Consider the following 11,116-nt stretch of genomic DNA (forward strand, 5'->3'; position numbering starts at 1 on the left):
GAAAAGTTGGTATTGCAGTTCGGTTCCAGTGTGCGATGCGACCCGTAATTTCTTAGAGCTAAGTATTATGGGCAATAGGAAGCCGGTGAAATCCAATGAGAGGGAGAGAGAAACAAAGAGATGCTCGCCAGCGTTTCTCGAGTTATCGGCGCAAGCGGACAGACGCGCTGCGCTGCTGCGACGCTGGCCACCCATTGGCCGATCGCAGCATTTAATAAATGCAATGTTGGCATTCTTTTCTTTTGTTACCGGTGCATCCACAAGTCTTGCTCTTATCGGAAAGAAGATGGTTTCTTATTATCAGCACAGAATCATAGCTTGAATGGTTTGTCCCATCTGCACGGGATCATAGCTTGAATGGTTTTCCCCGAAAGCACTTAAGGCCCTGTTTAGGTCCTAAAAAATTTCAAGATTTTTCGTCACATCGAAATTTTGGACACACGCAAGGAATATTAAATGTAGTTTAAAAAATAACAAATTATACAGTTTAGCTGTAAATGATGAGATGAATTTTTTGAGACTAATTAGTCTATAATTAGACACTCATTACCAAATAAAAACGAAAGTGCTACCAGAGCCGAACCCCAAAAATTTGGCAACTCCGACTTCCATTCTGTGACCATTTGTAGGGTGCTATCTTGTGACTTCCGTTTCGTGATAGGATGCTAACATTTAACATGCTAGTCACTTCCTTTGATCGCCTAAATTCAAGTTTGAAGGCTAAAATTAACCAAAATAAAAGCAGCAGATTTACAAGTTGATTGGTTGGCTTCCAAAATTTAGGTAAGTCTACAAATATTAGCACGAAGGTTGAAAGAATAGATTATCTAGTCAAATGTTATTTTAAATTTATCAAGATTTTGGTAAAAAAATTAGCATGCATATGTTTTGCCATTTCCGTATTTTGGCAATGCCAATATTTTAACATCCAGCTAAACTGATCCTTAATGATCCAAAATTTGGTTATACCCTTCAAGAGCTTCTCTAAAAATCTGGCTAGCTAAAATTCTAGAAAAACCTTCAAAATTATCATCCAACATATTCTCTATCTTGACCGGCTCGCTACCCGACTCGCAATATTCTGCTTCGCGCTCGGCAAACATGCCGAGCGGTCTCCGCGCGCCAAACTGCCGTGGTGGTAGGGCCACTGTCTCCCCTGCATCTCCTTCCTCCACGCCCTGACCGTCGTGCCCTCGTCCTCGAGGGCTCTCTCCTCGTCAGCGCCGCCGAACGACGACTCCCTGTTGGCGGCCACCTCCCCCTTGCCATCACTATCGGGGAGTGTCGGGTACCATGATTAGGGGCACCCTAAGCAGGGGATTAAATTACCCTCAAAACGTAAACACATGTAAAGCAATCGGGCCCACGAAGGCCTACAATCTCCTTCCGATCCAAAGGAAAGAAAAGAACTCAAAGGGGCCCACTTCTCACCCGGCCCATGGCCCAGCTCAAACAGCGCGGCCCGTCCGGACCACCTCGAACCCGCGGAGCAATCTTCGCCTCGCTCGAGGCCTCCCTGCCGAGGCCCTCGGCAACACCCCGCACCTTCGCTTCGCTCGAGGGTAGCTAACCTACCCTCGGGGCAGCAAACCACCTCCACCTCGCTCGAGGGTAGCGAGCCTACCCTCGGGAGAGCGGACTGACTCCGCCTCGCTCGAGACTACCCCTCGGCTGACGGAGTTATCAATCCACCGGCTCACCTACTCGCCCGACAAAGGCAATAAATGCCAACCACTCCACCGCGGAGTGGGGAGTCAGGCGGCGTCAGGCCTCCACGCCGCACAGCGGTTGTGACCGAAGTCCCGTCCGCCAACCCCAGTCATTGCTCCGCCATCCCCGGCACTGTGGGAACCTGCGGCGCCCTATGCAAGACGTGTCTGGCACTGCTCTCGCCACTGTACTGCCAACTCCCTGTACTTCCCTCGTACTTTCCCCGCCGGGGAACCCTCGATCGGCATGGGCGCAACCCTCGAGCGCTGCCCAGGCCTTGGCCGGAGCAAGACTTCTGCCTGCAGGACCCTCGAGACACCGCCACGTCGCGCACAGAGGACGGTACCCTCTACAGGAGCGACCATGACGCCCACTGGAGCCACAACGACGCCAGCGCGATCTCCGCCAGGCCAGGACACTGCCCAGGACAACCGCACGCCTGGCGCCATGATCTCCGGAGCCCCACAGCGTACTTTCTATAGTAGTTGACCACTGTGCGCCCCCGATTCGGGGAGGAACGGCGACTTCTCCCCCTCCCGTACATGTACTCCGCCCCTCCTTGTGTCTATAAAAGCAGGGGCAGACTCTATCTTCATCATCTTCTACTCTCTCGTTCTCTTCCTCCACGCACACACACGCCCGCTCCCCGGAGCACGATATTGGCACTTGCCTCAATCACCTAGCAGAGACTTGGGAGATTCCCTCCCTCTCTCGCCTCGCTTGTACCCCCTACTACAGGCACCCCCGGTGCAAGATAGTACAGTGCATTTGCACACCCCTTTGCTGGATGTACGGCCTCGCGGCTGGAACCAGGATAAACCCGTGCATTCCTGTATTGCCTCTTGCATCAACCATCCAGAGTGAGGGATCACGCAACATCGTACTAGTTGGTGCCGGACCGCCGGGTCAGGACACCAACAGTTTGCGCGCCAGGTAGGGGACATGCTGCGTGACTCTTGTCTTCGATCTCTCTTGTTCTCCGGATGGCAGACGAGCCACGCCCACTCCCGGCGGGCACGGTGCTCCGGTTCGGGAGCCTCGACTTCGTCACGACCGGCAACGGTTACGACATAGAGCTTCTCCCGGCCTGGGCCAACCCCGACACTCCGACTCCGCCACCCCAGCGCAGCAGGCGCTCGGGACAGCGCGCGCGACAAGCGTGCATGGAGCGGCGCAGGGCGGCACACCTCAACTCCCCCTCGTGGGACGAGGCTGACGTGTCGCAGCCTGGTGCCGCGGCGGGGGACGTCACCACTTCTTCACCACCACCGAGTGCAGCTCCGGAGACTCCCAAGGAGGGCGCGACCGCGCCGTCGCCCTTTCCCTTCGGGATGCGCAACATGGCTGCGACCTATGCCTCGTCGGTCAGCACCAACATGAGCGCGTACGAGGATCTGCTGGGTCATCACCTCATCTCGATCCGCAACCTCATCGCGGTGTCACCCGACGACTCCTACCCCGACACTGCCGGCATGATTGCCGACGACATCAACTTCTTCATGGACAACTTCACGGCCCCGGAGTGGGACTACTCTGGGGTCCGTGACCTCGACGCTTTCCGGTCGTTCCAGCTCGCGGCAAATTACTGCCTCACCTGCTCCGAAGACTCCAGCGAGGGGGATTACGATCCCACTCGGGAGTGCTTCATGGTCGAGCTGGCGGATGGGGTGGTCGATGAAGCGCCGAGCGACGACGGAAACAACGAGGAGCCCCCCACCAGCAAACCAAGCAGTGGTGCCGGTCGCAACGCCAGCTGCTTCGTCAAGCTCGGCGGCGCGATGGGCACAGCTGGCGCAACTCACGGAGATTGAAAAAAGGCTCAAAGAGGAACAACGGCAGACGCGACTACTACGTACCGCGCTCGAGCAGGAACGCACCGCGCGCGGTGCACGCCCGAGAGGCGGGGCGTCTCGCCCAGGAGCGGATCCTGGTCGACGACAACGTCGACAACCCGCTGGACTTGAAAAGGGACAGCCAGAAGCTCGTCGTGGCGGCTTACCTACTTCAGGCCATGCCCGAGCCCTCAACGACCAAAGGTCGCAACCTGCGCAACGAGGCATGGGTGCTCATCGAGCAGGCTGCGGTGCAGCAGGCTGAGAGCTCTGCGTCTCGAATGCGCTCAATGGCATCGGCAAAAGCCGGCGGGACTGCACAACAGGACCACGAGGCCTCGGTGCACATTCCACCAGGAGGAAAGGGCAAGGCAGCCGCGGCGGACGACGCAAGGGCCCTCTCGGTGCACGATCGCATCAAGAAGCCTCCTGTGAAGGAGCGCCTTCACGATGCGCGCGGGCGCGCCGACGACGGCGACACCCGCAACATCATCAACGGGAGGAAGTACACCCCTCAACGGGGTGGCCGCTTCGACCCCGAGCACGACAGGGGCGTGTCACCGGAGCCTCCGGGCACCCGTGTGTTCAGTCGGGAGATTCGCACCGCTCCCTCCCCCCACGCATTCGCCAACCCACCACCCTCGTCAAGTACTCGGGAGAGACCGACCCCGCAATCTGGCTCAACGACTATCGCCTGGCATGCCAGCTGGGCGATGCAACAGACGACACCGTGATCATCCACAACCTTCCTCTTCACCTCGCCGACTCCACACGAACGTGGCTCGAGCATCTGCCCGTGGACCAGATCCATGACTAGGCCGACCTAGTCAAGATCTTCGTGGGCAACTTCCAGGGCACCTACGTGCGTCCCGGGAACTCCTGGGATCTCCGAGGGTGTCGACAGAAGCCCAACAAATCCCTGCGCGACTATGTGCGACGCTTCTCCAAGCAATGCACTGAGCTCCCCAGCGTCACCAACATCGAGGTCATCAACGCATTCCTCGAAGGCACGACATGCAGGAACTTGGTGCATGAGCTTGCGCGAAGCCGTCCAGCCAGCACCAACGAATTGTTCGATGCTGCCACCAACTTCGCTTCCGGCGAGGAGGCGGTCGGTGCCATCTTCGACAACAAGACGAGCAAGCGCAAGGAGGATGCGCCCGCGGAGGGCAGCAACAGCAAGACAAAGACCCCCGCCAAGAAGCAAAAGCAGGGGAAGAAAGGAAAGAAGCCGGTCCCAACGAACCAGCGCGAACAGGGGCGAGTGGAGGACCCCGACGAGGCCTTCGTCGCTGCCCCAGATCGCAAGGGCCCTCGTGGCAGTGGTGGCTTGTTCGACGACATGCTCAAGAAGCCGTGCCCTTACCACAAGGGCTCGGTCAATCACACCCTCGAGCAGTGTGAGATGCTTCGCAAGTACTACAACCGCGTCGCGCATCGCGACAAAGACAAGAAGAAGGATGCGGATGACAAGTGTGGAGACGGCAAGTTCCCCTCAGTGGAGAACGCCTTCTTCATCTTTGGAGGGCCGACGACGAACATGACCTCTCGGCAGCGCAAGCGCGAGTGCCGGGAAGTCTTCTCCATCACCAAGGCCACGCCATCCTACCTCGACTTGTTGAAGGACACCATCTCCTTCGGCCGCGAGGACCACCCCGACTACGTTCTGAACCCAGGACAGTATCCACTCGTTGTGGATCCCATCATCGGCAACACTCGCTTCTCCAAGGTGCTCATGGACGGAGGCAGCGGCCTCAACATCATGTACGCACACACCTTCGAGCTCACGGGGATTGGCTTGGACAAGCTCCGCCCCAGCAAGTCGCCGTTCCACGGTGTTGCGCCGGGGAAGCGAGTCCAACCCCTCGGCCAAATCGACCTACCCGTCTGCTTTGGCACGACAGCCAACTTCCGCAAGGAGGTGCTTACCTTCGAGGTGGTGGGGTTTCGGGGGGCATACCACGCCATCCTTGGACGTCCATGCTACGCCAAGTTCATGGCGGTCCCCAACTACACCTACCTCAAGATGAAGATGCCGAGCCCGAAGGGTGTCATCACCATCGGCTCCTCATTCGAGCACGCCTACGAGTGCGATGTCGAGTGTGTCGAGCACGCCGATGCACTGGCGCTCGACGAGGCCCTCGCCGCGCAGCTATAGGAGATGGCCGAGGAGGCCATGGACTCCAAGCAGCAGTATGCAGGCAGATGGATCCGCAAGCGCACGGATACCCGGAGAGTAAGGGTATCGTCATTTATTTGTGTCCCAAAGGACGACAGCGGCAAAGGTATTGTACTCAACATTAACCATGACATTGTGCCTCAAGCAATAGGCAATACTCTAACAGGGGTAAGTACAAATAAAGAATAAGCAAGGGTAATGTGACACAGCACACATCCACACTCCAAGAGGAAGGAATAAAGGAGAGAAACTATAAAATAAAGAACTACTCTATCCTACGTCAAGTCAGCTGGAGCTTAGGCTAGGTTAGGTGTCCTAGTGCTTCTATCCAAAGCTGGGGTCATGTTAGATCATGGTTAGGACTGCAGGTGCCAGGAAAATGGGATAGCGGGGAGAAGGTCCCGCACCGGAGTACATCCAGTCCCGTTACCTCTTTGCACGAACTCCTACACCGAACCCGAACGTCGGGGAGTACGCTAAACACAACACCGCTGTTACGCCGGACGGACAGGGCTGTCACCACCTGCCGTCTACCCCAGTCACAATGTGGAGCACGATCATATCCGAAGGATCCCGCATACCAGAGCACCACGCTCATGTATGAAGTCACTATAGTGCCCCAGGTTTCCCACCCTTCGAATGGACGAGTAAAACACTAGAGCAAGCCCAAAAGCACAACGAACCTCTATCCGTACCCTAATCATCTGGCCTAACCAAGACCGTAGCATAACTTATGAACGATCTATGCATGGATTGATAAACTATCAAGATAGTAAAGCAACCATGGCAGAACTCTATATTATGAATAGAAGTCTGACAAGTCGGATACAAAGCCATACCAGGAGCCGAGGATTGCTCAACGACCCCGAGGACGACTTGCTCGCTAAAGAGAACTCCACTACCTAGCTAAGAGAGCAAGAGAGAGGAGAGACTTCTTGGAGAGAATGGAATGAAGTATGTGTGTGTTGAGGGGGGTGGAGAGAGGCCCTATTTATAGCTCTAGAGGTCGGTTTCCCACCAACGCACATATGGAAGGTGATCAGGTGCCTTGGCAGCTACTCCTCCTCGAAGTGCACCTGGACGGGAACTAGGCCAGGTTCGGCCTACCCCACCTGGCAGCCCCTTGGCCTGATCCTTTGCTGAGTGGTTGATTCATTGGATCTTATCCTTATCCTCTAGAGCATCTTGCGTGGAGGCCCCGTTTGCTCTGACATGTGGGCCCTCTTTGTAAGGGTGTGACGCCAGATGCGATATTCTGCGTAGTTGTATGGCATCTGCTGTGTGTTTTCGTCTTATTCCACTCCTGCTCATCTGAAATATACAAAACTCAAAAACAACTGTGGAGCGAGGTTAGTGATACAAATATGTGAGTAAGGCATGTGGTTTTCCTTTATTATTGAGTATAGTTGACGGGTGAAAATGGCACTTAAGCACCGTCAACAATTGGCTCACCTAGTACCTCGACTGGATGATCCGAGGGGTCCTACCCTCGAACCGTGCTCAGGCACTGCGCATCGTTAGGCGGGCCAAGTCCTTCGTCTTGATCGACGACGAAATGTACAAGCGCAGTCCCTCGGGCGTTCTGCAGCGGTGCCTCCCCATCCCTGAGGGCAAGGAGCTGATCCGAGATATCCACGCTGGCATCTGCATTCACCATGCTGCGCCACGCACCCTCGTGGGCAACACATTTCGACATGGCTTTTACGGACCTGCGAGGGCTGCCAGTTCTACGCTCGGAAGACACACCTCCCGGCCGATGCTCTGCAAACCATCCCCATCACATGGCCGTTCGCAGTGACTGCACCTCGTTGGGCCACTGCAGAAAGCGCCCGGGGGATTCACTCACTTGTTGGTAGCGATCGACAAGTTCTCCAAGTGGATCGAGGTTTGACCCATCGGCAAGATCAAATCCGAGCAGGCTGTGCTGTTCTTCACCAACATAATCTTCAGATTCGGGGTTCCAAACTCGATTATCACCGACAACGGCACTCAGTTAATGGCAAGAAATTCTTGGCGTTCTGCGACAACTACCATATACGTGTGGATTGGTCAACTGTGGCACACCCACAAACAAATGGCCAAGTGGAGCGTGCCAATGGCATGATCCTGCAAGGCCTCAAGCCAAGAATCTTCAACAAGTTGAATAAATTCGGCCGGAGGTGGCTTGCGGAGCTACCCTCGATCATCTGGAGCCTAAGAACGACCCCAAGCAGAGCCACGGGCTTCACTCCAATCTTCCTCGTCTATGGCACCGAGGCCATCCTCCCCACGGACTTGGAGTACGGATCGCTAAGGCTCATGGCTTATCAGGAGCAGCAAAACCAGCAAGTCCGCGAGGACTCGCTAGACCAAGTGGACGAGGCTTGAGATGTGGCGCTCCTACACTCAGCACGTTATCAGCAATCCCTGCGGAGATATCAAGCGCAGAGGATCTGACATCGAGACCTCAACAAAGGGGACCTGGTACTGAGGCTTCGTCAGAACAACAGAGGGCACCACAAGCTCTCACCGCCATGGGAAGGCCCATACATCATCGCTGAGGTGCTCAAGCCCGGCACGTACAAAACTAGCCAACGAAAAAGGCGAAATCTTCACCAATGCTTGGAGCATTCAGCAGCTACGTCACTTCTATTCTTGAAATTTCAAGCTATTTGTACATAGTTTGTACTTGTATCTCGAATTTCCCGAAGCAATGAAAAGTACAGTTTACTTATTTATTATTTGGGAACCTTCCGAACCCGCGGGGGCTCGGATGCGCACGAACACTGAGGTAGGCTCGGCTTTACCCTCGGCAAAGCCAAGCCTCCCTCGGGGGCTACTACAGGGGGGAACCCCCGAACGTCCCCAAAAATGCCAACGTTTTTTTGAAAAAATTTCGTATCTAAGTTTCTCGTATACTTAGAAAGGTAGACGCAAGGCACAAACATCTATGGGGGATCGGCCGAGCCGCGGGACCGCCTACGCCACCGGGACAAAGCATCCCCACTCACCTCCCTACGCCTAAGTTGCTTATGAAAGCAAACTTCCTCGTTGAGACCTATCTAAGGCGCATACGAGAATACATAAATTAAAGTAGAGAAAACAAGGGCTCAAACGCACAAGGCCTCGATCGGCCACACTGTCGATACATCAACTAGTTTCTTCACCCAGAAACACAATTACAACAAAATACTGACTTATTTATATGGGCTCCGAGGCCCAGACTTTCTACAGGTTGCCATCTCCCCCCTGCGGATCTTCAACAGCGTCGATTTCGGCTATGGGGGGATGTCGTCCTCAAGCTTCTTGGCAAAGTCGGCGGCGAAGTCCTCGACGGCGGCATCGGCCTCGTCCATAGCGGCCGCTGCGGCATCCCCGACGACGCCGGGCGCGATGACGTACCCCGACGACACCAGCTTGAGGTCCATGTCATAGTGCGTCGAGGCCACGGCGAGGACCCGTTGAACACCGAGGCGGAAAGTGCTTTTGATATGCTCGGCCACCCGACCGCCCAGCGATCCCAGGCGACTGGCCACCGAACTACCAGATAAGGCCCCCTCCCCCTCGAGTTCCTGGCACACGGCCACGGCGGTCTGCTCCAGGTCTGAGTACTCAGCCTGTGCCGCCGTGAGCGCGATGTGGACAACTTCCTTCGCCGCGGTCTGGTCCGCCACCGCCTTCTTCAGCTCTGAATGAGGGAACGAAGATAAGTAGCTGCAAATTAGAGCCAAGTTAAACAAAACCTCGGATACTTACCCGCGATAGACCCTCGTGCCTCCTCTAGCTGGGCCCGTGCAGCTTCCTGGAGCGTGGACAAGGAGGCCTCCTTATCCTTGAGGGCGGCCTCTGCATTCTGAACGGCCCCCTCCTTCTCCTTGAGGGCTATGTCCTTCTCCTCAAGGGCCGCGGTGAGCGTGTTGATGGCCGCTTTCTCGCGCTGGAGCTCGGCCTCTTTCGCCTCGAGGGCCTGGTCCTTCTGCTCAAGCGCCGCTCTAGCTTGCCGTAGCTCGGCCTCCTGGACCTTCTGGTCAGCTGTGGCTCGCTGCGTGTCGCGCTCGCTGTTGGATCAGGGTGTTGGCCTCGTTCAGCTGCGTCACCAGGGTGGCGATGTACCGATCGAGCCAATGCACCCTGGCGTACACCCACGTCAGCCTGTCGCTCTTGTCCCGCGACATGGACCGCAGCTGCTGTAGATGAAGAAACGTGAGCTGGAAATCGTATGCATAACACCAGAAGTGGGCAAACAAGGCACTCACACTGTTGACATCACGATGCGTTCGAGAAAGGAGATTCAGAGCCCGAGAGAGGTCCTCCTCGATCTGGGCCCCAATGGCCATATGTGCACGCCAGGCGTCACCCTCTACCCGCTCGGCGTGGGTGAAATCCGGGGGGACAATATGCGCTCGCCAGGCGTCGTCTTCTTCCCGCTCGATGCGGGCGAAATTCGAGGGTGCCCCGACGTAGACGATAGCATAGCTCGCCCCATGATCGGCACCCTCGGACATACCCGCACCGAGGACATCGTCGGAGGCCGAGACGAACTCGGCAATACGGGCGGCGGCGCTAGCCGCGGCAACCGGGTCGATATCTTCCGACTCCCCGTACTCCTCGCTCAGCGGCAGCTCCACCACCAGCACCACGTTCTCTTGCGCCATTCGCCCTGTCGCCGCCGCAGCGGCACCCTCGTCCCCGGCCCTTGCGGGCTCTGGGACAAGGATCTGTTCTGCCACCGATGCCGTTGGCGCCGTCGGTGCTGCGGTAGCACCCTCGACCCCAGCCCTCGGGGGCTCGGGGGCGGGGGTCTCTTCTTCTCGGCTGGCGGGATGCTCCTGCACATCCCCGCTAGATCCTCCATCTCCTGCTTTCGGCTGAGCGGCGCCACCCGCGCCGCCTTGGCCGGCCCCATCCATGACATCCGGCCGAGCGGCGCTCCCCGCGCCACCCTGGCCGGTCTCCTCCTCGACGTCGGCCCAAGTGGCCGCCGCAGCGCCACTCTGACCAGCGTCATCCCCATGCTCCTGCGCTCGGGTCTGCTGGGCCGCTTGGGCCCCCCGAGCCATCGCCTCTCGAAGCTTTGCGGCCTCCGCCTCGAGGGCCTGGTCCCCTTCGGTCGGGGGCTGCAGCGCCGAATGCGGCGTCACACGCGCCCCGGTCTTGAGGGCCTTGGTCGGCGCAAAGCGGACCGGACCCTTGGTGGCGGCCCTGTGGCCGGACAAAGGGGGAGAAAAATGCTAAGCCAACAGAATCGGGGGGTCAAGTAAACAAATGCGAAAAATGAAATCAGGATCACTTACTCTGACAGGGAGCTCAGGCTGCGCTTGCCTGTGCCGCTCCTCCGCGCCCGCGGTACATTGAAGCCTCCTGATGACTGACCCAAGGGCGTCGCCCCCGGGTCGGCCTGAAGCCCCGGGGCCAT

The 11,116-nt window shown here is 57.1% G+C and overlaps 1 protein-coding gene across 1 annotated transcript; it reads right to left on the reverse strand.

The window, feature by feature from the left end:
- Positions 1-9,382: 9,382 nt before the first annotated feature.
- Positions 9,383-11,116, reverse strand: LOC120667607. Its single transcript, XM_039947648.1, has 5 exons — positions 10,995-11,116; positions 9,957-10,902; positions 9,814-9,908; positions 9,457-9,758; positions 9,383-9,414 (listed from the first exon to the last, which is right to left on the reverse strand). Exons 1-5 carry the CDS (start codon positions 11,114-11,116, stop codon positions 9,383-9,385), a joined length of 1,497 nt encoding a protein of 498 aa, XP_039803582.1.

The sequence above is a fragment of the Panicum virgatum genome, chromosome 3N (assembly GCF_016808335.1).
Source record: "Panicum virgatum strain AP13 chromosome 3N, P.virgatum_v5, whole genome shotgun sequence".
Classification (NCBI taxonomy): Eukaryota; Viridiplantae; Streptophyta; class Magnoliopsida; order Poales; family Poaceae; genus Panicum; species Panicum virgatum.

Coding starts and splice junctions, on each gene's coding strand:
- LOC120667607 (XM_039947648.1), bottom strand. CDS start 11,116: ATGGCCCCGGGGCTTCAGGCCGACCCGGGGGCGACGCCCTTGGGTCAG. Junction 9,759..9,813: donor AGGGTGCATTGGCTCGATCG/GTACATCGCCAC, acceptor CTGATCCAACAG/CGAGCGCGACACGCAGCGAG. Junction 9,415..9,456: donor GGCACGAGGGTCTATCGCGG/GTAAGTATCCGA, acceptor TCTAATTTGCAG/CTACTTATCTTCGTTCCCTC.